Source organism: Macaca thibetana, chromosome 2, assembly GCF_024542745.1.
Source record: "Macaca thibetana thibetana isolate TM-01 chromosome 2, ASM2454274v1, whole genome shotgun sequence".
In the NCBI taxonomy this organism is placed as follows: Eukaryota; Metazoa; Chordata; class Mammalia; order Primates; family Cercopithecidae; genus Macaca; species Macaca thibetana.
This window is the reverse complement of record NC_065579.1, coordinates 38,595,986-38,623,066: the sequence shown is the minus strand read 5'-3', so window position 1 is coordinate 38,623,066 and position 27,081 is coordinate 38,595,986. Positions and strand designations below refer to the sequence as shown.

Below are 27,081 nucleotides of genomic sequence, written 5' to 3'. Positions count from 1 at the left end.
TCTACTAAAAATACAAAAATTAGCTGGGCGTGGTGGCGCATGCCTGTAATCCCAGCTACTTGGGAAGCTGAGGCAGGAGAATTGCTTGAACCCGGGATGTGGAGGTTGCAGTGAGCCGAGACTGTGCCACTGCACTCCAACCTGGCGACACAACGAGACTCCAACTCAAAAAAAAAAAAAAAGATTTGTCAAGTATGCTGAGCTGTCATGGCAAAGTAGCATTTAATGTGTTTATAGGTGTATGTGTGTGTGTGTGTGTGTACGGGGAATTGTATAATTCACATTTTTAAAATAAAAGTGCTTAGAAATCAAAAGCATTGGGTAAAGAAATAATAGTATCTAAGTATTTGTTCACTTTATAGTCCAGAAAATAAAACACCACGTTTATTCCCCCCACCCCCCCAAAAAAATTCTCATTTCTTCTGTTTCCTGAATTAGTTTTGTTTCTTTTCCGGGCTGCTTTTTCTGTGTATGTTTTTTTTTTAACCTTTATTTTTCTTTAATGATGATCATTTTCCTCATATACCTGGTTGTCCATTCATGTTTAAGAAGGACAAGGTAGTTGATATAATTTTCCTTTGTGGAAATATAAGTAGGTCTATTTTTCAACAGGTATCTTTCTTGAGTACCAAATGTGCCTCGGGGTTCTGTGCATTTAGGGTGGGTGTGTTGACTGACAGGCATTATTTTAGAGTAAACTGGTGAGACCTCCCTGGATCCCCAACTGCCAGAACAAAGAGAAATAAGGAGAACTTTAAACTGTGGCTGTCACATTAGAAGCCTCACCATGCTTCATTGTGTTGTTAGTATGTTTATGCTTGTGAATAAATGTCAGGCTGCACTTTACATTTGTGAACCAGGAAAGGAGTCAACTAGTGATTGACCTTCAGTGAATCCCCATTTCCAGTATCTCTCATTGGGTCAGTCAGCCCTGAATTTACAGCTGCTCTGGGCCTTGATGAGAACAGGAGCTCACTTCTCCACTGGAGCCCACAGATGGCTCCTGATTTTGAGTTGTGGTTTTCTTAGCCTACTTCTGGTCACTTTTTTTTTTTTTCTTTTTTTTTAGTCCATATAAATCCACTTATTATTGAACTACTTATTTACAATTTTAAGATCACAGAATCTTTTTTAAACTTTTATTTTAGGTTTGGGAGTAAATGTGAAGGTCTGTTACATAGGTAAACTCATGTCATAGGGCTTTGTGGTACAGATTATTTCACCACAGGTACAGGTATTAAGCCCAGTACCCAATAGTTATCTTTTCTGCTCCTCTCTCTCTTCCCACCCTCCACCCTCAAATAGACCACAGTGTCTGTTGTCTCCTTGTTTGTGTTCGTAGGTTCTCACCATTTAGCTCCCACTTATAAGTGGGAATATGTGGTATTTGGTTTTCTGTTCCTGCATTAGTTTGCTAAGGATAATGGCCTCCAGCTCCATCCACAGTCCTGCAAAAGACATGCAGTCACTTTCTACCTTAAATGTGTTAAGATTTCTTGTACACTGATTTTCTCTACCATTCCATTGGCTTCCGTGGGTTTATTCTTTTTTAATTTCTATACTTTAACTTCAGAAGGGCTTGGGAAATGGGAGGGTAATGTCTCTATTTAGTTTGTCTCTTTTACCAGAAGACTCTACAAGTCCATTTCTTAAATAAAAATAAGATTTATTCTTAGATTTAAGGGAAGTATAAATGTCTATTAACTCATAGTTATGATTTTGTTGTTGTCCGTTTCTAATTTTCTTAGTCTAAACTTAATTTACATTCCTGTCAAAGCTTTTATTAAAGCTCTCATAAAATTCAGAATTGCATCGTCAGGGTAGGGTCCGCACAGGAAGAATTCACTGTATGAAGCTTTCATGAAAAGACTCCATGTAGAGTTGTGGGCAGGATGAAGGGAGCAAACAAGGGAATAATGAGGCACCCAGAGACCACTGACAGGAGGATACTGTTATAGTCCTGAGGGCCAAAGTAACAAGGGAAGGAGGAATGTGTAGTAGGCACTAGGACCATGGACAAGGGGCTGTCCAGCAGAAGCTGTATTACAGAGAGATATAGTTACTGTGCCGAGGCAGACAGCAGGGAAGAAATGCCAGCTTTTCTTTCCTCTGTCCTCCCAATTACTGGCAATGCTTCCCATTGCCCAGATCCAACCAGAAGCTAGTCAGCAAGAGAGCCCCACAGACGCAGTCTGTAGGGTCAGCAAGGCCAAGAATGGATTGAGAGAGTGAGGATGGAGAGCAGATAGAGAACTGGTAATAAAACCTAATGTTTTATTACAATGTAGTTCAAATATTGAAGATTTGAGATTTCACAAAACATAGGATAATGTTGGATATTATCAGGTAAAATGGTCTTAATTAAATGCCAAAAACTATTAAGAATCTTCGTTCTCATGAGTATTTTTTTGAGGGGAACAAAACCATGTAGCAGATGAGTCTAAGGATAATCAAAGCCATGATGCAAATTAGACAAGTCCAAGGGCCCTGAACATAAAATAAAATCAGAACCAAACTTCGTATTTTAAACATGGAAAATTGTTACTATAATTTAAAATCTATGTACTATGGTGTTATTAGGCAGGGTAGCGGTTATTATTGGGTGGCAGTGACTGAGATGGAGCATGATGGGCTTTGCACGTGCTGGTAATACTATTTTTGGATCTGTGTGCTAGTTATATGGATATGCCCACATTGTGAAAGTTCATTGACTAAGTACACTTGTAATTTGGGTGTTTTGTGTGAGTATATTTCAGCAAAAATCTTTTTAAAAAATCATGGTGCGGTGAGGTGCCATGACTCACGCCTGTAATCCCAGCAGTTTGGGAGGCCAAGGCGGGCGGATCACTGGAGGTCAGGAGTTCGAGGCCAGACTGGTCAACATGGTGAAATCCCGTCTATACTAAAAACACAAAAATTAGCCAGGTGTGGTGGCAGGTGCCGTAATCCCAGCTACTTGGGAGACTGAGGCAGGAGAATCCCTTGAACCCGGGAGGTGGAGGTTGCAGTGAGCCGAGATCGCACCACTGCACTCTAGCCTGGGCGACAAGAGCGAGACTCTGTCTCCAAAAAAACAAAAAACAAAACAAAACCAAAAAAACATGGCAGCCATGAATACAACTTTAAAAAAACCTCAACTATTTCCACGTATTTTTTGCCCTTCTTTAGTATACATACTAGGAACTAACAAGGATTTACTGTAACAATGATGCATATTCAACAGGCAGGAAAAGCTTATCTTAGCTTCAAAGAATTTGTGATCTGCTTAGAAAAACCAAATATGTAGATACGAAAACAAGAATATTAACAAGCAATATCTCAGGCTATGAAGAATGCCATAGTAGAAACAGGTGCAATACTGATATGTAACTGATTCCCACGGGAAGGCCTAGATAGAAACACTACCCAAGTGGGCTCTTTCTGTTGGACATCTCTTTCTCTCTAAAACCTTAACAAAGGTCAACTAGGCCAAATGACTGTGGACCCTGAATTTAAGCCTACAATACACACAGTGCCATAAAAGCCATGAAGATTTTGAGGTCACTTCTCTTCTCTGCCCTGAAGTATTGAGTAGGGAGCCCACTCCTACCTGAAAGGGAAGAAGACAATACAAGGAAGGAGAATTGAAGGCAGAGATAGGGGAGCATAAAGGAACATGGCAGCAGGAGATTTCTGCCGAGTAGAAGACCTCTTAGTGTCAGTAAAAAGAAAGAAGTCTGTGGGTGACAGGAGCAAAGGGACCCTGCTGTCTGGCAACACCCTAGGGAGGCAGCTAAAACCTCAAAAGAAAACAGCTGTGTGTGCATCTAGTCAGACGGGCCATAGGTATCTTCACCAAAGGGTTCTGGGGCTTGACACATGGCACAGAAGCAGCAAAGATCTCTGGATCTGAAGGGAATCTTCTAGCCAAAGATGGCTGATGTCTCAGCAGTAACTCCAAACCCTAACGCTTTGGTACCGTGTAATACCTCAGAACTGTGGCACAGCTCCAGGCTGAGAAACCTCAGGAAGGTCTGCGGTTAAAAATATCCGCCAACCTGGTAAATGAGGGCTAATGTGAGAAATTCAAATCCAGAAACTTATACTTCTGATAGATCTGAGGTTTATTCAGGCCTGAGACTTATCCTTATTTTACATGTATAATATATGGATATACAACACACAGAGTTTAAAATTTCATACACAGAAAAGGAAAAATGAGAAGTACAGTGCCATTGTTTTATCTGGTTCCATCAGTGAAAGCTGCTCCCTGTAAGTGAGTTTTCTAGATAAATACATATAGAGTCTATGCTACTAAAATAAATTACTAATACCAGCTGAAATCTGGTAATGGGATTGGGACTACTGCCATTATCCTAAATTACTCCCAGACTAGAGTACATTTAGAGCTTTTGTGTCTTTTTTTTTTTTTTTCTCTCAGTGTTTCTTACTCTCCTCACTACCTTTGTAGTCTGGTGGCAAATGTCTTCGCAGCTCTCCGTGCACTTGATTCTAGTTATCCTCTCTCCCTTCTCCTATTCTAATTTTCTGTTTCAAATATATCTTGGGTTGAAGAATCAGGAAACCAAGCATTTAAAAACTGTACTTAAATAAAGAGTCAGAGGCAGTGAGTGAAAACCCCAGCGTTCGTGAGAGTTATTCCAGTTACATCATGACCTTTTCTTTCTTTCTATCAGGTTCTTAGCTATGTTCTACACTAACAGAGAAGTTATCTTCTTGCATTCTATCATTTCAGAAGGCGCCTCAGTGATTGCTGTGGGTGGGCAAAAGGGTGGCTGAGTAGCCCCTCTCCTCTGCTTCAGTGGGAGTAGCCCTGAAGGAGTAGCTCTTCTACTACTATGGGTTCTGTTTTAGATGTCATTTAACGAGAGGATCTTGCTGCTAAAACAAGTTTGAAAACCACTCTTTTAGAAATCTGATCTCTAGATTTGTGTAGCTCAATTGACATGTTATAGTTGCAAATTTTAAACAAAATTACTGAAACTCCAAAATTAGAACCCATTTTCAAAAGGAAATGAAAATTACCTGAAGTAGAGGGATGAAATCCTCCTGTTCTAGAGAGCTGCAGTTGGGCTTTGCTAGAAGACAGATGAATTTAGAGGCATCATCATGATGGTTATTCAGCAACCTATAAAAGAAACAACTGCTTAGGAAGATTAGCTCCTCTGAACAAACAATGATGATAACATCAATAGTTAATTTCAGTTTCATCTGAAGGCCACTTAGATCAATAATCAAGTAAGGAATTTATATAATCAAAGGATATTTTAGAATGATGAGCTGTCTATGACATAAGGCTGGATGAGTACTGAAGCCTATCAGACCCTCTTCCCTTCCAGTGGTCTAGCATGAAGTAATAAGGCCTTGACCTTGATGGTACAATGGAAACAGAAAGGAAGGAACAGCTGTCTAAAACATTTTCAGGAAACATTCCTCAGGACTCCAGTTACCTCATCTAGTATTCCAAGCATCCAATGGTTCAAGCTAGAAACTTGGGAGTCGACATGAACTTCTCCCTTCCTTTTACCTCCACACCTATCAACTACCATGCTGTTTCATTTATACCAAATTTGCCCCTTTCTGTCTCCCACTGCCAATATCCATTCTTAGGCTCTTGTTTGTTGCTTGATACTTCTGAATAACACATTTGATCACGTCACTGTCCAAGTTAAAATTCTTCTGTCAAGTAGGCTAAAGTCCCAGCTTTTTTTTTTTTTTTTTTTTTTTTTTTGAGACGGAGTTTTTGCCCGTCACCTAGGCTGGAGTGCAGTGGCACAATCTCAGCTCACTGCAGCCTCCGCCTCCTGGGTTCAACCAATTCTCCTGCCTCAGCCTCCAGAGTAGCTGGGACTATAGGTGCATGCCATCACGCCTGGCTAGTTTTTGTATTTTTAGTAGAGATGGGGGTTTCACCATGTTGGCCAGGATGTTCTTGATCTCCTGACCTCGTGATCTGCCCACCTCGGCCTCCCAAAGTGCTGGGATTATAGGTGTGAGCCACAGCACCCGGCCTGAAGTCCCAGCTTCTTGACCTGACATAGAAGGGCCTCCAGAATCTGATCCTACCTGCTCATGTCCCCTTCTTTTAACCATTCCTGCACTTGTGGTTGCACAAATGTTCCATGCCTTCTCACACCAGGTTTTGTAAATGCTACCGTCCTACCACAATACCCTTTTCCCTTACTTCACTTTCCAGGAAATATCACTGGCCTCCTGTGTCCTTTCATGTCCTTATTATTTCTGTCATGGCTGTTCCACAGTAGCATAACCTTATTGGAATAACTCTTTTTTTCCCCCAACTTTTATTATAGGTTCAGGGGTACATGCAAGGGTTTGTCATGAAGGTATACTGAGTGATGCAGAGGTTTGGAGTATGAATGAATCCATCTCTCAGGTAGTGAGCACATACCAATAGGTAGTTTTTCAGCCCTTGCTCCCTCCATCACTACCCTTTCTTGTATTCCCCAGTGTCTACTGTTCTCATTTTTTTTTTTTTTTTAAATTTGAGACAGAGTCTCGCTCTGTTGCCTAGGTTGGAGTGCAGTGGCACGATCTTGGCTCACTGCAAGCTCTGCCCTCTGGGTTCATGCCATTCTCCTGCCTCAGCCTCCCCAGTAGCTGGGACTACAGGCGCCCGCCACCACGCTCAGCTAATTTTTTTTTTTTTTTTTGGTATTTTTAGTAGAGATGGGGTTTCACTGTGTTAGCCAGGATGGTCTCGATCTCCTGACTTCGTGATCTGCCTGCCTCAGTTTCCCAAAGTGCTGGAACTACAGGCGTGAGCCACGCGCCCGGCCTGTTCTCATCTTTATGTCCACGTGTACTTGATGCTTAGCTCCCACTTATAAGTGAGAACATGTGGTATTTGGTTTTCTGTTTCTGTGAATTTGCTTAGGATAATGGTCTCCAGCTGCATCCGTGTTACTTACAAAGAACATGATTTCATTCTTTTTTGTGGCTGCTTAGTAGTCCATGGTGTACCTGTATCACAATTTCTTTATCCAGTCTACCACTGATGGGCATGGCATGTATGTTGATTTCATGTCTTTGCAATTGTGAACAGTGCTTCCATGAACATATGGGTGCATAAGTCTTTTTGGTAGAATGACTTATTTTTCTTTGGGTATATACCCAGTAATGGAACTATTGGATTGAAAGGTAAACTCTCAGTTCTTTGAGAAATCTCCACACTGCTCCATGGAGTTCAGCCATGTCCACCTCTTTAGCGAGACTGGGGAAATTTCTGTGGACTATATCCTCGTATGTTTTCCAAGTTGCGTACTCTTGCTCCTTCTCTCTCAGGAATGCCAATGAGTTATAGGTTTAGTCTCTTTACATAATCCCATATTTCTGAGAGTTTTCATTTTTTAAAATTCTTTTTTATTTTTGTCTGCCTGCATTGATTCAAAGGAGTGGTCTTTGAGTTCTGAGACTCTTTCCTCAGATTGATCTGCTCCTTTATTAATGCTTCTAGTTGTATTATGGAATTCCCGTAGTAAATTTTTCCATTCTAGAAGTTCAATTTGGTTCTTTCTTAAAATGGCTGTGTCATCTTTCAACTCTCGGATCATTTTACTGTTTTCCCTGGGTTGAGTTTCAACTTTCTCCTGTATTTCATTGAGCTTTCTTACCATTCAGATTCTGAATTCTGTCACTTCAGCTGCTTTAATTTGGTTAACAACCATTGCTGGGGAGTTAGTGAGATCATTTGGAGGTAATAACACACTCTGGTTTTTAGAATTGCCAGAGTTCTTGTGCTGGTTCTTTCTCATCTGTGAGGGCAGGCGTTCCTTTATCTTTTGATGTTGCTATCCTTTGGATGGAGTTTTTTTTTTTTTTTTACTTTTTTTCCTTTGAGGGTTTGACTGTGGTGTAAGCTGAGTACAGCCAATTGGCTTTATTTCTGGATGCTTTCAGAGGGCCAAGGCTCTGTATGGGATCTTTTCTGTTTTTTTTTTTTTTTTAAGACGGAGTTTCGCTCTTGTTGCCTAGGCTGGAGTGCAATGGTGTGACCTCGGCTCACTGCAACTTCTGCCTCCCAGGCTCAAACAATTTTTCCACCTCAGCCTCTGGAGTAGCTGGGATTATAGGTGCCTGTCACTATTCCCGGCTAATTTTTAGTATTTTTAGTAGAGATGGGGTTCACCATGTTGGCCAGGCTGGTCTTGAACTTTGATCTCAGGTGATCCACCCGCCTTGGCCTCCCAATGTGCTGGGATTACAATTTTCTCTTTCTTGAGACAGAGTCTGGCTCTGTCACCAAGGCTGGAGTACAACGGCGTGAACACAGCTCACTGCAGCCTCAACCTTCTGTGTTCAAGCGATCTTCCTGCCTCAGCCTCCCAAGCAGCTGGGACCAGAGGTGCATACCATCATGCTTGGCTATTTTTTTTGTAGAGACAGAGTCTCACTATGTTGCCTAGGCTGGTCTTGAACTCCTAGGCTCATGCAATCTTACTGCCTTGGCCTCCCAAAGTGCTGGGATTACAGGTATGAGTCACTGTGCCTGGCCTGTATGGGATCTTTATTTGTGGTCAGAATTCTGTACTGGGTTTTCTCAGGCAATTCATGCTAGAATTTTTTGGTGTTGTAATTCAAGCTGTAACCCAGGAGATAGCGTTTAATAGTAAGGGCTGCCAGGTAGACTGCAGGTTAGGCGTATGTCTGTGAGTGGTCTGTTCATGCAGTAGGTCAAGGGCGAGGGATCCCTGGGTAAGGCGATGCTGCCTTGGCTGTGCAGCTGGTGTGGTGCCCACAGCCTAGGTTTTTTTGGCCAGCAGACAGCAGTGAGAACTGCCCAGCTTGCGCTTCCTTGACAGGGTCTCCTGGTTACTGCCTAGAATTTGGCCCAGCCAGCTAGTTTGTCACAAGACTTCTGCACCCAGATCACTGGGCTATTAGGTGTTCCAGACTGTCAGGTTCCCTTGGGGAGAGGCTGCGGCCCAGTACCTGTGCCAGCCCATCAACCCATGCCTCACTCTTCCCAGTGCTCTGAGAGTGAGGCTTCTTCCTTCACTTGAGTTCCAACCACAAGTCTCAGCTTGGCACTTCTGGACTGTGCTCTAACCCTGGGGGCCTGGGACCAGGCCCGTAGCTTTGTTCTCTGGCTCCTTGAGGTGGAGCGCCAGCTGTGCTGGGTGCGCCAAAGTGCTCCCAGGCCACCAGCAAAAGCGCTCCATTGGGGGCCACTGGCAAAAGCGCACTCGCAGGGCAGTGGAGGCTGTGCTGTGTGCCCACTCCTATGGGTGCAGTCAGACAGAGGCCCTGGGAGGGGCTGGTCGACATGGGAGTGAACGGATCAGATGTGCCCTAGTCCTGTGGGAAAGACAGCCCTGCTCTCTAGGTCTGGTAGTCAACAAAGGTTAGAGCCTTAGAGGAATATGGAGAGCCTTGGGGGAATAGATGCTTACGGTTGTGTTTTGTTGCAGCTATTCCCATGCAAAACCCCGTGGGCTCTGTACAGCCTTGAGCTCTGTCTCTGCCAGCTCTCCAATCTGTTTTCCCTGCCACCTCAAATGTCAATGGTGGCCGTGGGATCTCTTGCAGCTAGGATCCCAGAGGTCCACAGTGAGGGTGGCCTACTCTGCAGTTACTTCTTTTACCCCTTCCTTAGGAGCCATTCAGAGCCCATGCAGTGTTCTCAGTTTCCTCCCTCTTCAGCCCCAGTGACTGCATCATCTCTCCACTGACTGTCAGTGCTTTCTATTAAAAACTCTGTTCAAAGTATGCTGGTTTACTCGATATTTTGGTTTCTCTTGGTAGGAAAGGGAAGCTCTTCCTGGCTGTGTCTTCTTGGCCATCTTCACATCTTTGTCTTTTTTTTTCTTTTTTTGGAGACAGGGTATCATTCTGTTGTCAAGGCTGCTGTGGTACAGTCTCATGATCATAGCTCACTGCAGCCTCAAAGTCCTGGGCTCAAGCAACCCTCCCACCTTAGCCTCCTAAGTAGCTAGGATTACAGGTGCAAGCCAGTACACATGGCTTGGTGTAACTCTTTCACTAGACTGTAAGCTCTCTACAGGGTATAAAACTGTGTCTTACTTTCTTTGTATCCTAACCACCCTCAAGGCCAGAACACAATACCTGGCATATAGTTAGCATTCAACAAGTGATTAAGGAAGAAAAATAAGAAAATGTTTTTGATCAAACAGATGTATACTTCATTTGTGCTTATTAGAGCTACAGTATGATTTTTATACTTATTCTCCTTACCATTCCTCAACATGCTTAAGGCTCCTGAAGTTAAAAAAACACGTGTTTCAGAAAAAGATTCCCGCAATAGATGCTAATAGGAACCACCTCTCAGGATGAGAAAATGGGTGGGATGATCACAGTAGAAAAACAGTGAGGTCTTTCAAAAGAACTACTTTTATATATAAAACAGAATAGTAAGATACAGAAATAGCAGAGACATGACAGATGAGAGCTACTCTGAGAGGACAAAGTAAAATCAGAAATGGTCTTTTGCTATGAAATAGAAAGAAAAGGTGAATTATAATTTTCTATCAATGTTACTGGCTGGTCAACTCTATGGCAGGAGAAAAGATAAAAGTCATGAAAGCTAAAGAATGAAGGTAAGCATAGCTATTCTAAACTAGTATCTTTCAGAACTTTTAGCACAAAATATTATTTTGTTAATGGACAAATTACACATTTAGATGAAAAGATAAAAGAAAGAAAAGCATAATAAAACTGAAGCAACATTATTGATTCCATTTGAGATGAGTTCTGCCCAAAAGCTGATACTCTAGGACCTCAAAAAGAAACGCTATGGAGCAGTGTCTTTCTCCTAAAAATGTCCTGACGAAAGATGTATGTCAGAGTATAGACGTGAAATGGGCACTGGCACAGGGAAAGGAAGTGGGATAGAACCCTTTGGAGGAGAGATACTGAGGCCTCCACCCCATGAGCAGTCTGACATGAGGGAAATTATTTCCCTATATTCTTATGATTTCTATATTTCACTTTTTTTGTAAAGATTATGGAGAGCTACTGGAGCAAGTCAGCATATATATGTATTCTCCAAAATGTTTTAATTCTGTATCATTACCTGTTGGCAATTTTTTTGTATTTAAAAGTTTTAATATACTATACTTGAGCCCACATTGCTTTATACAAAGGGTGCAATTTGTAGAAAAAAAAATTTCAAAACTAAACACGTCTTCTCCAAGGTCAGTGTGGTAACCCACACCACCACGCTTAGCTGCTTAGTCTCCCAAAATAGCCACACTCGGGGCTCCCTTAAAGCACCCTGGCTTTTAAAAGACATTTTAAGAACTCAAAGATGAGTTTCCACTAGAGGGCACTCAAATCATTTTAATATCTGACTGTAAAATAACAGTTTAATTTAGAGACACACTTAACTATTCATAGAATTTTTCTGATGAAAAAAAAAGATAGGGATAGTTGCTTGCGCTATATAACTTCATAAGCAATTTTCCTGCAGTTAATCAAAATGGAGACTTGTACTTCATGTCTTTCCCCTGCTTTTTGCGTTTTGCAGAAATGTCTTCCTTACAGATAAAATTTAAACAATTCATCTGAATAAAAGAATACAGCTGTTGTGGTGGCGGCTGCTGATCTATTCACCAACATATACTCTTTTTAAAATTTTTTTAAAGTTTTTAAGTTCCAAGGTACATGTGCAGGATGTGCACATCTGTTACATAAACATGTGTCATGGTGGTGTGCTGCACCTATCAACCCATCAGCTAGGTATTAAGCCCAGTATGCACTCGCTATTTTTTCTAATGCTCTCCCTTCCCTCACCCCGCCTCCTGACAGGCCCCAGTGTGTGCTGTTCCCCTCCCTGTGTCCGTGTGTTCTCATTGTTCAGTTCTCATTTATGAGAACATGTTCCATCAACATACTCTTTAGTTCTAATGTAATGTATGAGGAACTTGGTGAACTTGACCTGCTGCTAGATTTTTAAAAGTAAGAATACATTTATTTATCACCTACTATATTCTCAAGTATTACCCTATTAAGGGCTTTTAGCTGAAATGAAGAAATCAGAAAGAATCTGTCTGTTCAATCTGCTGCTATTGTAGGTTGACGTTAAATAATAATAACAATAGGTGCGTAGCATTTCCCAATAGTTTACCAGGAAGGATATTTAGCTCAGAAAAGGCGAGAAGAACGTGCATAACAAGGGTGCTGATCAGTTAAAAGAGGCAGAAGGGGCAAGCTGTGATACTTAGCTAAGATGTATAAATATACCAAGAAGTAACTCCTAAAGAAGAAAGAAGGGAGAAAAAAGAGATAAAGAAGAAAGATATTGGGTTTGAATTCAAGAAAATTTGTCAGAATATTAGAATCCAGGAGAAGCTTGATAAGTATACTAGTCCTTTGTTTACTTAACTGGGGCTTTCAAAAAGTAATGATTAAAATCTATTAGAATTCAGTATTTCTAATAAATCAACTAGATGTAATTCTAAATTAGATCATATGGGAATGAAAATGTATTTCTCATGTGACACATCTGATCTGCCCCCCTTAAAGGGGAGTTCTTATTTGCTTCTATTTCACTGCTGCTGGATTCAAATCCCGAGACCCAAATTTAACAAGTAAAATTGGCTGGGTGTAGGGTTCACACCTGTAATCACAGCACTTTGGGCAGCTGAGCTCGGAGGATTGCTCAAGGCCAGGAGTTTCTGACCAGTCTGGGCAACAGAGTGAGATCCAGTTGCTATAAAAAATTAGCCAGGTGTGGCGGTACATGCCTGTAGTCCTAGCTACTTAGGAGGCTGAGGTAGGACGATCACTTGAGCCCAGGAGTTTGAGGCTGCAGTGAGCTATGACTGGGTCTCTGCACACTAGCCTGGGTAAAAGAGTGACACTCTGTCTCAAAAAAACAAAAATAAAAAACAAACAACAAGAAAACTCAAGTAAAACTTATCAAATAGTTTTTAAAGAAAGATTTCTGCAGATCTGCTTTACCGTTTTTTAAAGAGGTTAGATAAAGGCTTGTGGCAAATAACTTGTGTGTGGGTAACAATGGTTATAAATCATTGAATTTTCTTTGTTGATATAAAGGGTAAAGGGAAAATGAATAAATAAGTAAAGTAGGTGACCTTTAGAAAGCATGTCATGACGGTCACACAATTCTTTGCCTAGCCGCAGAGTGACTGCTCACATACTTACTTTCTCCACATGGCAATGAATGACTGTGATGTCACAAATCCTGTCTTCTCTCCCCCTGCAGCCCTGAACATGGGGGCTTTCCAATAGAGAGGACAGCCACAGACCTGCAAATATAAAACACATACAGGGTAAGCCAAGAGGGAATGAAGAGATGACATGGCCAAAGAAAAGGTCTTTGTGGCTTTTACCCTTCATGCCACAGTGGCTGGAAGAGCCCTCAGGAGAACAAAACGGGAGCATAGGCAAATACATCAACTAGGGTAGATTCAGAGAGAGGCCGAGGGGAAACAAAATAAGAGGAGAGAACATGTTTAATGAAGAAAATGGAAATCCATTTACGTTTTCTCCAACTTCATTTAAGGTGATTCCCTCCTCCAACCTGACAGCTAAAGCAACCAGCATCCCTTCCCACCATTTTTTTCTTTCTGTTTTGAGACGGAGTCATGCCTCTGTTGCCCAGGCTGGAATGCAGTAACACAATCTCAGCTCACTGCAACCTCCGCCTCCTAGGTTTAAGCAATTCTCCTGCCTCAGCCTCCTGAGTAGCTGGGATTACAAGTGCCCACCACCACACCTGGCAAATTTTTGTATTTTTAGTAGAGATGGAATTTCACCATGTTGGCCAGGCTGGTCTTGAACTTCTGATCTCAAATGATCCACCTGCCTCAGCCTCCCAAAGTGCTGGGATTACAGGCGTGAGCCACCACACTTGGCTTACCACTCTTAGAAATTTACTACCTTCTAGAAAGAAAAAGAAATGACTGAATGTCATAGTTGTATATATGTCCTTCGTTCATTCCAAACACAGCCACCTTTATTACTTGGTCACTTGGTGTTAATATTCCACTACCTATCTCCTTCTCTCTCCTTTGCCTATTATGTTATTAAGTCCTAGGTTCAAGAAGAACCAGAAAATCCTAGACTGCTCAAGAAAACAGCTATCATATCTATTTAAATGGTTCTAATTCAGGTAAAAGATGAAAGGTAAAATGCTATCATTTATCTATTAGAGGCTACCACAAATGATTACAAAGCCTTAGGAAACAATGGGAATGAAATAAAACAATTTTAGTACCCTAAAAGGTACTGATTTTTCTCCATAAAAAAGCTCTTCCTTTCAATTAAAAAAAACTGAAGAAGAAAAAATTCTCTAGGAAAAAGGGAGGTAAATTTAGTAAGAACTCTCTTTCTTATGAGAGTAAAATGACAATTTCTTTTTAATTGAAAGGAAGAGGTCCCCAACCCCCAGGCCATGGACACATGGACAGGTACCAGTCCATGACCTGTTAGGAACTGGGCCAGACAGCAGGAGGTGAAGGGCGGGTGAATGAGCAGTACCACCTGAGCTCCACCTCCTGTCAGACCAGTGGCAGCATCAGATTCTTATAGGAGAGTGAACCTTATTGTGAACTGTGCATGCAAGGGATCTAGGTTGCGCACTCTAAGACACGCTTGACGATCTGAGGCAGAACAATTTCATCCTGATGCTATCCCCCACTCTACCCACATCCATGGAGAAACTGTCTTCCACAAAGCTAGTCCCTGGTGCCAAAAAGGTTGGGGACCACTCCTATAAGCAACAATACAATCCTTACTACTAGCAAAGATAGTCTCCAAATCATCTCAATTTCTACATACACGGAAAACATATTCCCAAATGTGGAACTCTTCAACAAGTCACATTTTGTTATGAGATAAATATATCATTATTCACATTAGACCCAGGATCTGTTGCACCCTCATCATTATACAGAGGAAAAGCCTCTCCTCTGGAGGAAGACTAGATGTGCATCCACATTAGGTTTAGGTGAAGCCGCTCCTGGTGTGAGGCCTCAGTGCACAGGGGACCCCCACAGGAGCCTGAAGAGTACCTAGTCTGACATTAGTTACCCTGAAAGAACACCCAGGCTGCTGGGTTCATGGAGATAATGGAAGGCAAGATTCAAGACAAGGGAGGTAAGGACAGGGCAGAAATAAGAGGTTGCTGCTGCCGGGGCCACTAAAGCATGTCTGCAAACAGAGTAGAATTTAAGATTTTTTAAGTCCAGAGGTTGAATACCTCATACCTCCACTGGGGTCAAGAATGAGGGAAAGGTGTTGCTTAGCAACCATGTGATTTTGTTTATTGTATAAATAATGATTGCCAAGGTACAAAGCTCACAATTAATATACTTTGGCTGTATAAGCTGTTGAATCCATTTTCCCCAATCCCAGACTCTCCTTTCATGCAGAATGGTGGTTTGCCAAGAAAATGCTCTTAGACAGTCTTAGTGATAGGCTAGTGGCAACCACTGGGAAAGAATCGTCTGTATCATGGAGGCAGGGTGAACGAGCCACAAACAGAAGGTGTGTGGAGACGCTGGAACCGGCTTACCAAAAGTGCTTCAAACTCCCACCATTAGAGTCACTCATGAATTTTTCAGAATTGGAGGGATCAGGAATCTTCTAACTTCCTGATCAGAAACACTTCCAGGGGCTGTGTGCTTACTATCTTCTGTGGGGTAACTTCCACTAACTAAGCAAATTTCATTCTCTTACGGTCTTTTCTCCAGAAGACTCCTGTTAAAATGGATATACATCAGCTCAAAAGGAGGAGTAAGTCTCTGAAGGTTAATAAACTTATTATGACCCAAACGCAAAATCCTCAGAGACAGGGTATAGAACAAAGATGTTCTGAAGTAGACTGGAAAAGGTCAGCCTATTGTTCTTATACTGGGGTACAATGAGTAGCCAAGTGTTAAACAGCAGGAGGGTATTACGCCCTTGGAAAAATGACAAAGGGAAAAAATGGGAAAGGCAGAATGGTCAGGGCTGTGGACATTACACTCTGACTATTAAAAAAAACTATGCTAGCCTGCATCTGCTTAAAAATCAAAGATTTAAGATCAAAGGAGCCAGGAGATCAATAAGAACTTAAACAGTAAATGGCATTAATCTGAAGGCAAGAGAATGGCACTTTTATTAACGAAAAGAGAACAAGCTTTTTTTTTTTTTTTTTTTTTTTTTTTTTTTTAACAAAGAAAGAGAGTGGATAGCAAGTGGGTACACACAGAAATACAGAAAATGGATTTAGGAAACTTACTTTAAGAGGAGGAGGTGAGAGTCAATATGTGGTAATGAAAGTTGCTGCAGCAAAGAAAACTTGATTAACACCTACAGTTTGATCTAAGAATGGCCAACAAAACAAATAATCCAAAGCAAGGTTGTCTAATGATACACACAGGAGAGGATGATTACCCAATATTTGTAATCTTCTTTTAACAATTTAAGATGTCTCAGGTTTATAATTTCATCTGGCCCTCAGGTGATCCTCATGTAGACGAGGGCAGTTATTTTTTTAATCCCATTTTGCAGATGAAGAAATTCAGACACAGAGAGGCTACCTTCCAGGCTATAGGTGTGATGGGTAAAGATGGTGCTATGTCAGCCAGAAGACAGGAGCTGCAGGGCTTTGTATGGTTCAGAAAAGAGTCTTATTCTTCTTCCTCAACTTTCTGCTAGAAGTTAAAACTTCATGATGAATCCTTTGGCCCAGTCTCTGAAAAATGCATTTCTTACTATTTCTCTGTTTCTGTTTCTATGTTGCTTTCATTTCTCTGAGATTCATTCCCTATTCACTTCTTCTCTATCATTACTTAAAAGCTGTGGAAAAACGTACAAACTACACACTGAGAATTTAACCAGATGTGAGCATTAAGTTCTTCAGGGCTGTTTGAGGTCTAAGATGAATGAGCTAAACTTCACCAACAGATGCAGATTTCATAAACACAGAGTTTTCTGGGCACTTAAAAACAGATCCCAGTCTTTATAGCTACACTTGAGTGCCACTAAGAGTAGGCAGCAAACTCAAGCTGGTCTTCCAAATAACTTTATAAACTACAAGAATCCATAAGAACATTCATTTATTGCTCTAACAAACTCTCTCCTCCTTACTCCTTAAAGGTTGCCTCTCTTCTCCTTTTCCTATGCCAACCTATCATAAGAATATGAACAGTAAGTGCTGGAGACACAGAGCTCACTGCCTGGTACCAAAAAAGACTTGCATACATAGTAAAGAACTGTTGAAAATAAGGATGACTTAGTGAGTACTAACAGACTGCAATAGCCAAGTAAAAGCTAAATTAAAAGACAATTAGGAGTAACAAAAAGTCTCTGAGGACTGAGGCGATCATGGTGGACCGGACGCAGGACTAGACTGCAGCTCCAACTTGGGACAGAGAGAGCAGTGTGTGGAAGATTGCATTGTGAATTTTTGCTCCAGAACTACTGCAGGAATAAATCAGGAAACCTGAGAGGACCCACAGACCCCCTGAAGGAAGCAGACTGCTCCTGTAGGACCCAAGAGACACTCCAAATACTGTGCTGGTATCCACGGCTGAGAGACCCACAGAGGCTTCACATCACAGGACGCTGTGCAGACAACCCCCAGTACCAGCCCAGAGCCTGGACTTGCTGGGTGGCTAGATCCAGAAGAGAGATAACAATCACTACATCTTGGCTCTCAGGAAGCCACATCCATAGGAAAAGAGGGAGAGTACTACATCAAGGGAACACCCCGTGGGACAAACGAATCTGACCAACAGCCTTCAGTCCTAGACCTTCCCTCTGACAGAGCTTACCCATATGAGAATGAACCAGAAAACCAACTCTGGTTATATGACAAAACAAGGTTCTTTAATACCCCCAAAAATCACACTAGCTCACCAGCAATGGACCCAAACCAAGAAGAAATCCCTGATTTACCTGAAAAAGAATTTAGGAGGTTAGTTATTAAGCTTATCAGGGAGGCACCAGAGAAAGGCGAAGCCCAATGCAAGGAAATCCAAAAAACGATAAAAGTGAAGGGAGAAATATTCAAGGAAACAGCATAAATAAAAAACAATCAAAACTTCAGGAAACAATGGACACACTTACAGAAATGCAAAATGCTCTGGAAAGTCTCAGCAATGGAACTGAACAAGCAGAAGAAAGAAATTCAGAGCTCAAAGACAAAGTCTTCAAATTAACCCAATCCAACAAAGACAAAGAAAAAAAGAAAATATGAACAAAGCCTCCAAGGAGTCAAGGATTATGTTAAATGACCAAATCTAAGATTGACTGGTGTTCCTGAGGAAGAAGAGAAATCTAAGTTTGGAAAACATACTTGGGAGAATAATTGAGGAAAACTTCCCTGGCCTCGCTAGAGACCTAGACATCCAAATACAAGAAGCACAAAGAATACCTGGGAAATTAATCACAAAAAGATCACTGCCTAGGCACACTGTTATCAGGTAATCTAAAGTTAAGATAAAGGAAAGAATCTTCAGAGTGGTGACACAAAAGTACCAGGTAACCTATAAAGGAAAACCTACCAGGTTAATAGCAGATTTCTCAGCAGAACCCTACAAGCTAGAAGGAACTACGGCCCTATCTTCAGCCTCCTCAAACAAAACAATTATCAGTTATCAAAAAAAAAAAAAAAAAAAAAAAAGCCAAGAATTTTGTATCCAGCGAAACTAAACTTCGTATATGAAGAAGAGTCTTTTTCAGAAAAAGAAATGCTAAGAGAATTTGCCACTACCAAGCCACCACTACAAGAACTGCTAAAAGGAGCTCTAAATCTTGAAACAAATCCTGGAAACACATCAACACAGAACCTCTTTAAAGCATAAATCCCAGAGGACCTATAAAACAAAAATGCAATTTAAAAAACAAAATAAAAAAACCAAGGTACACAGGAAACAAACAGCATGATGAATGGAATGGTACCTCATATCTCAATATTAACACTGAATATAAATGGTCTAAATGCTCCACTTAAAAGATAAAGAATTGTAGAATTGATAAGAATTCACCAACCAATTATCTGCTGCCTTCAAGAGACTCACCTAACACATAAGGACTTGCACAAACTTAAGGGTGGAAAAAGACATTTCAGGCAAATGGACACCAAAGGCAAGCAGGAGTAGCTATTCTTATAACAGATAAAACAAACTTTAAAGCAACAACAGTTAAAAAAGACAAACGGGAACATTATATAATGATAAAAGGCCTTTTCCAACAGGAAAATATCACAATCCTAAACATATATGCACTAACACTGGAGCTCCCAAGTTTATAAAACAATTACTAATAGACCTAACAAATGAGATAGAGAGTAACACAACAAGAGTGGGGGACCTTCAATACTCCACTGACAGCACTAGACAGGTCATGAAGACAGAAAGTCAATAAAGAAACAATAGATTTAAACTATACCCTGGAACAAATGGACTTAATAGATATATACAGAACATTCCATCCAACAACTGCAGAATATGCATTCTATTCAACAGCACATGGAACTTTCTCCAAGATAGACCACAGAAGAGGCCACAAAACGAGCCTCAATACATTTAAGAAAACTGAAATTATATCAAGCACTCTCTCAGACCACAGTGGAATAAAACCTGAAATCAACTCCAAAAGGAAGCCTCAAAACCATGCAAATACATGGAAATTAAATAACTTGCTCCTGAATGATGATTGGGTCAAAAATGAAATCAAGATGGAAATTTAAAAAATTATTCAAATTGAATGACAACAGTGACACAACCTATCAAACCCTCTGGGACACAGCAAAGGCAATGCTAAGAGAAAAGTTCATAGCCCTAAATGCCTACATCAAAAAGTCTGGGCTGGGCGCAGTGGCTCACGCCCATCATCCCAGCACTTCAGGAGGCTGAGGTGGGCGGATCATGAGGTCAAGAGATCGAGACCATCCTGGCCAACATGACGAAACCCCGTCTCTATTAAAAAATACAAAAATTAGCTGGGTGTGGTTGTGCGCACCTGTAGTCCCAGCTACTCAGGAGGCTGACGCAGGAGAATCACTTGAATCCAGGAGGTGGCGGCTGCAGTGAGCCAAGATTGCGCCACTGCACTCCCACCTGGTGACAGAGAGAGATTCTGTCTCAAAAAAAAAAAAGCCTGAAAGAGCACAAACAGACAATCTAAGGTCACACCTCAAGGAATTAGAGAAACAAGAACGGAAGAAACCAAATCCAAACCCAGCAGAAGAAAGGAAATGACCAGGATCGGAGCAGAACTAAATGAGATTGAAAAAAATAATAGAAAAGATAAATGAAACAAAAAGCTAGTTCTTTGAAAAGATAAATAAAATTGATAGACCATTAGCAAGATTAACCAAGAAAAGAAGAGAGAAAATCCAAGTAATCTCAATAAGAAACAAAACAGGAGATATTACAACTGACACCATAGAAATACAAAAGATCATTCAAGGTTACTATGAACACCTTTATGCACATAAACTAGAAAACCTAGAAGACATGGATAAATTCCTGGAAAGATACAACCCTTCTAGCTTAAATCAGGAAGAATTAGATACCGTGAACAGACCAGTGACGAGCAGTGATACTGAAATGGTAACTTAAAAATTACCAACAAAAAGAAGTCCAGGACAGACGGATTCACAGCAGAATTCTACCAGATATTCAAAGAAGAATTGGTACCAATCCTACTGACACTATTCCACAAGACAGAGAAACAGGGAACTCTCCCTAATTCATTCTATGAAGCCGGCATCACCCTAATATCAAAACCAGGAAAGGATATAACCAACCAACCAACCAAACAAACAAAACCTACAGACCAATATCCCTGATGAACATAGATGCTAAAATCCTTAACTAAATACTAGCTAACTGAATCTAACAACATATCAAGAAGATAATCCACCATGATCAAGTGGGTTTCATAACAGGGATGCAGGGATAGCTTAACATATGCAAGTCGATAAATGTGATACACCACATAAACAGAATTAAAAACCAAAATCACATGATCATCTCAATAAATGGAGAAAAAGCATTTGACAAAATCCAGCATCCCTTTATGACGTCCTAGTCAGAGCAATCAAGAGAAAGAAATAAAGGGCACCCATATCAATAAAGAGGAAGTTGGCCGGGCGTGGTGGTTCACGCCTGTAATCCCAGCACTTTGGGAGGCTGAGGCAGGTGGATCATGAGGTCAGGAGATCGAGACCATCCTGGCTAATACGGTGAAACCCTGTCTCTACCAAAAATACAAAAGATTAGCCGGCATGGTGGCAGGCGCCTGTAGTCCCAGCTACTTGGAAGGCGGAGGCAGGAGATGGCGTGAACCCGGGAGGCGGAGCTTGGAGCTTGCAGTTTGCAGTGAGCCGAGATTGAGACACTGCACTCCAGCCTGGGCAAGACTCCGTCTCAAAAACAAAACAACAACAACAACAACAACAACAAAACAAAAATAAAGAGGAAGTCAGTTTCTCGCTGTTTGCTGATGATATGATTATTTACCCAGAAGATCCTAAAAACTCCTCCAGAAAACTCCTGAAACTGATAAAATAATTCAGCAAAGTTTTCGAATACACAATTAATGTACACAAATCAGTAGCTCTTCTATACAACAACAGTGAGCAAGCTGAGTATCAAATCAAAAACTCGATCCCTTTTACAACAGCTGCAAATAAACAAAAAACAAACAAACAAAAAAAAACATACTTAGCAATACACCTAACCAAGGGGGTGAAAGACCTCTACAAGGAAAACTACAAACCACTGCTGAAAGAAATCACAGATGACACAAACAAATGGAAACACATACCATGCTCATGGATGGGTAGAATCAATATTGTGAAAATGACCATTCTGCCAAAAGCAATCTACAGACTCAATGCAATTCCCATCACAATTCCTATCAAAATACCACCAACATTCTTCACAGAATTAGAAAAAAACTATTCTAAAATTCATATGGAACCAAAAAAGAGCCTGCATGGCCAATGCAAGACTAGGAAAAAAGAATAAATCTGGAGGCATCACATTACCTGATTTCAAACTATACTATAAGGCCACAGTCATCAAAACAGCATGGTACTGTTATAAAAATAGGCACATAGACAGTGGAAAAGAATAGAGAACCCAGAGATAAAGCCAAATACAGCCAACTGATCTTTGACAAAGTAAACAAAAACACAAAGTAGGGAAAGCATACCCTTTTCAACAAATAGTGCTGGGATAATTGGCTAGTCACATGTAGGAGAATGAAACTGGATCCTCATCTGTCACCTTTTACAAAAATCAACTCAAGATGGATTAAGGACTTAAATCTAAGACCTGAAACTAAAAAAATTCTAGAAGATAACACTGGGAAAACCCTTCTAGACATTGGCTTGGACAAAGATTTCATGACAAAGAACCCAAAAGCAAATGTAATAAAAACAAAGATAAATTGCTAGGACTTAAAGAGGTTTTGCACGGTGAAAGGAACAGTCAGCAAGTAAACAGACAACCCACAGAGTGGGAAAAAGTCTTCACAATCTATACATCTGACAAAGGACTAATATCCAGAATCTACAATGAACTCCTATCAACAAGAAAAAAAAATCCCATCAAAAAGTGGGCTAATGACATGAATAGACAATTCTCAAAAGAAGATATACAAATGGCCAACAAACATATAAAAAATGCTCAATGTCACTAATGATCAGGGAAACGCAAATCAAAACCACAATGCAATACCACCTTACTCCTGCAAAACAAAACAAAACAAAACAAAAAACCCAAAAACAAACAAACAAAAAAACCAGTAGATGTTGGCACGGCTGCAGTGAAGAGAGAACACTTCCACACTGCTGGTGGGAATGTAAACTAGTACAACCACAACGGAAAACAGTGTGGAGATTCTTTAAAGAACTAAAAGTAGAACTACCATTTGATCCTGCAATCCCACTACTGGGTATCTACTGAGAGGAAAAGAAGTCACTGTAAAAAAAGATATTTGTACATGCATATTTATAGCAGCACAATTCGCAATTGCAAAAACGTGGAACCAACCCAATGCCCATCAATCAACAAATGGATATACAAACTGTGCTCTGTGTGTGTGTGTGTGTGTGTGTGTGTGTGTGTATGTATACGATGGAATACTACTCAGCCATAAAAAGGAATGAATTAATGGCATTCACAGTGACCAGGATGAGATTGGAGACTATTTCATGTGGAGTAACTCAGGAATGGAAAACCAAACATCATATGTTCTCACTCAAAAGTGGGAGTGAAGCTATGAGGATGCAAAGGCGTAAGAATGACACAATGGACCCTGGGGACTAAGGGGGAAAGGGTAGGAAGGGGTGAGGGATAAAACACTACAAATAGGGTGCATAGTATACTGCCTGGGTGATGGGTGCACCATAATCTCACAAATCATCACTAAATAACTTACTCATGTAACCAAACACCACCTGTTTCCCAACAAACCATGGAAATAACATTAGAAAAAAAGAGAATTAGCTAACTGGAAGACATGATTATATCAACTTTTAAACAAATGGTTTTAAGAATAAAGAGGCAAAAAAAAAATACAAACTGACACACACATGATTATATTTTCAGGTAATTATATACGCATCCCCCTCAACTTCCCAGGTAATTATATACACATCCCCACCCCCAACTTTTTATTGAGACAGGGTCTCTGTCACCCAGGCTGGAGTGTGGTGGTGTGATCATGGCTCACTGCAGCCTTAACCTCCTGGGCTCAGTCTCCGATCCTCCTGCCTCAGTCTCCTGAGTAGCTAGGACCACAGGCACATGTCACTACACCCAGGTAATTTTTAAAAATTATTATCTGTAGAGATGGGGTCTCACTATGTTGCACAGGCTGGTCTTGAACTCCCAGGCTCAAGCGATCCTCCTGCCTCAACCTCCCAAAGTCCTGGGATTATAGGCATGAGTTACTGTGCCTGCCCACGCATCCTCATTTTATAAAAATGCAACATTGGTTTTAACTTTTTAAAGGTATGTGCACTTTACTTTGCTACCTGAGCTGACAATTAAGATCTAAAAGCAATGAACAAAAAGGCTTGGTGCCCATGAATAGAGTTTAGGGCTATAATTAAGTATAATTCAAACAAGTTAATCAGACATATATATGTATAATCGCTATTGTACCACATGATTATTAGGTATAAGAAGCAAATTGTTATGTAAACGACTGTTATATGGCTAAATAAATTAGTTTTCTATCTTTTTAAACTTCTCCATGTTATCTGTCAGTTTCAACACTGCTGTTTTTTCTGATGCCACATACAGACTGATTCTCACTGCACATAAATGGCAAAGTCGTTCCTCTGGCTCCCCATCTTCCAGAGACCTCTACCCTGCCTTGACTATATTCTTTTCGACACCTCCCTTGAGCACTGTGGAGTCTTTAGGCTTTCTGCTCTCCTCTCACTGAATCTGTGGAGTGCTAGTGGGGCCCTGAGCCACAGAGCAAGGCAGGGCTACCATCGCACAGGAATGGGAGGCCAGACCATAAAGGATGTGGAGACAGAGCAGTACAAAGACACAGGAGAATGGGCTCCTCAGTCAGCAGTTGGGAATAGTCAGAGGAAGAATGGCTCTCCAGACATGGTGACCTCAGCACTGTACCAGGGAATTACTATGCTCTAATCTGGAGAGTTTCTCGTTGTCTGCTTACCTGAAGCAATCCATGAAACCTTCTGTCTCTTTCACACAAATTGCTCTCATGTTAGAAACACCCTGTTGGTGTCCCAGCACTTTGGGAGGCCGAGGTGGGTGGATCACCTGAGGTCGGGAGTTCGAGACCAGCCTGACCAACATGGAGAAACCCCATCTCTACTAAAAATACAAAATTAGCCAGGTGTGGTGGTGCATGCCTACGGAATTCCAGCTACTCGGGAGGCTGAGGCAGGAGAATCACTTGAACCTGGGAGGCAGAGGTTGTGGTGTGCCAAGATAGTGCCATTGCACTCCAGCCTGGGCAACAAGAATGAAACTCTGTCTCAAAAAAAAAAAAAAAAAAAAAAAAAAAAGAAACATCCTGTTGGCGTTTATGTAGTTACCACATTACCTCCAAATGCAAATTTCATTCACCCTTGCTAAATTTTATCTTTTGGACTTACAGCCATAGTTCCAGCCCATTCAGAAATTTTATCATCAGGGTTCTGTCATCTAACGTAGTAGCCACCTCTAAAAGAATTGGGTAAGAAAATCCTGAATGCCCTTAAAGAACTTGTAATATATTTGTGTGGCTATTAACTGGAAGTTAGTTACTGTTACCACATGTCCAGGGAGATGACATAGGTAGAAACAGCACCACGCTAGAAGTTAGACAACTTGCCTCCCGGCATGAACTAGCTCTGTGACTTCAGATAAGTATTTGTAGAACTGCAGTTCCCTCACAAGTAAAATGGAATGGAAACAGATAAGCTCTTATTTCTGGAATGAGTTTGTTTTTCATTAAAAGCATCTAGGGGATCAACAAGCAATTTTTAAGAAGGAGGGATGAAGAAAGAGAAGAAAGAATTCCTTTTCATTTCCTTTAAAATCACTCTAGTTACATGTCATTTAACAGCAACGACAAATGCTTTGTGAGGTCAGAGGTAGGGCAGGGCATGATAAGTGAGGGTTCAGGGACTTCTCCAATAATACACAATGGAAGATAGGTCTTCAACAAAGTGGATGCTGAGGAGGTTGGCAAGAGGGGAAGCCCACTCTGGAGGGAGAACTCTGAGAGCTCAAATGCAGAGGTGTGCCTATGAGAGGGCAAGAGGGTCACGATTATACAGGAAAGTTTTAGGCAGGTTTGGAAAAAAAAACTCTGGGGCCAGGCTGTGGAAGCCATGGAATGCCAGGAAGAGAAGTTTGAGGTTTATCCTGAAGAATGGTAGTTTTCCAACTTTTTAACATTACTCCTGAAAGCAGGGGAACCCTTCTCAGTGGAAGTGTGCATGGGCTCCTAGGTTTTCCCACTTGGTCTCCTACTTGCCTCCATGCAGCCCTTAGCCTACTAAACCTCTCTGCCTCTTGAAGCACAGCATAAAACTACTGCTAAAGCCTGAAGTGTGATGTGACTCTTCAATATTCATGCATAATAAAGCCCAAACAAAACACAGCACTGCTATAGAGGGTGGGAATTCCTGAATATTGCTAAATTGGGAAATGGCATAATCAAATATAATCTGATGGTTATGCTAAGTATTAACTGTTCTGGCTAGAGGCATAGAATCAAGTCAGAGGAGTCCTGACATTAGAGGGATAAGATTTTAACTCAGAAGCAGTTGGATATATTTGAAAGTTCCAAAGACTTGCTTCCTATTGTCAAATCCATTTATTTCTGGGTAAAATGACTGTATTGAGATGGTCTACTGCTTCCTTGTCTGGCATTAGGGCAGTTATGATCAATGGGTGGGACTAAAAATCAGATTCCTATTCAGCACAAGGAAAAATTTTCTAACAACCAAGTATTTAACAATGGACCAGGCTGTCTGGCAAGGTAGAGCTTTTAGTGTCTGAAAGCATTCAAGCAGAGAATGAATTAATTAATTGGTGGTGTCTTGGAAGGGATTCTTATATTAAATAGGAGGTTGAAATGGAAGACCACTATGGAAGAAAAAAAAAACAAAACAAAACTCCATGCATGTTTCAAAACAGGGCAAAGAGGCAGTGAAGAGTGAGGGATCAGGGTTTCTAGAGAAGGGGAGATTATAAATCATTTAGTAGTTACATTACCTTTGCAATTTTCCCCATTTCATAAATGTCTGCTTTCTGATCTTCAATATCCATGAAAGCAGTTTCAATTCTGCTTAGAGTCTGTTCATGATTACTGCAGGTATCTGGGAGTCCTTCAGGGAAGTAGAATCGTGGAATGTTTATGGACAATGGTGCATTCACAACATTATTCACATGGGGAACCGGGGACAGAGGTTGGGGACTACTTGGAGAGGTGGCTGGAGGTGGGAGTGGTGTTCCAGGTTTCTTTTCTGGTTTATTTTGAATCTAAAAGAAAAATAAGATTATGAGACACAAAAAATTTAAACAGCATTCATTTACTGAAAATCCTCATGAGCAATGTAAGAAACCACAATCAGAGACAGGAGAGATTAAGGGCTTCATG

General features: G+C 41.0%; 2 protein-coding genes across 4 annotated transcripts in view; both read right to left on the bottom strand.

Annotated features, from left to right (window-relative positions):
• PCCB (propionyl-CoA carboxylase subunit beta) overlaps nt 1-27,081 on the bottom strand; it is a 1,054,487-nt gene that overhangs the window by 289,316 nt on the left and 738,090 nt on the right. The gene's annotated exons all lie outside the window — the stretch shown is intronic.
• The window catches only part of PPP2R3A (protein phosphatase 2 regulatory subunit B''alpha), a 192,562-nt gene that overhangs the window by 97,118 nt on the left and 68,363 nt on the right, over nt 1-27,081 (bottom strand). For all 3 annotated transcript variants that reach the window (XM_050779591.1, XM_050779592.1, XM_050779593.1), the window contains 3 exons: nt 26,697-26,963; nt 13,144-13,247; nt 5,026-5,128 (listed from right to left, as the gene is read on the bottom strand). In XM_050779591.1, coding sequence (XP_050635548.1) covers nt 5,026-5,128; nt 13,144-13,247; nt 26,697-26,963 — 474 coding nt within the window. The remainder of the gene's footprint in view (nt 1-5,025; nt 5,129-13,143; nt 13,248-26,696; nt 26,964-27,081) is intronic.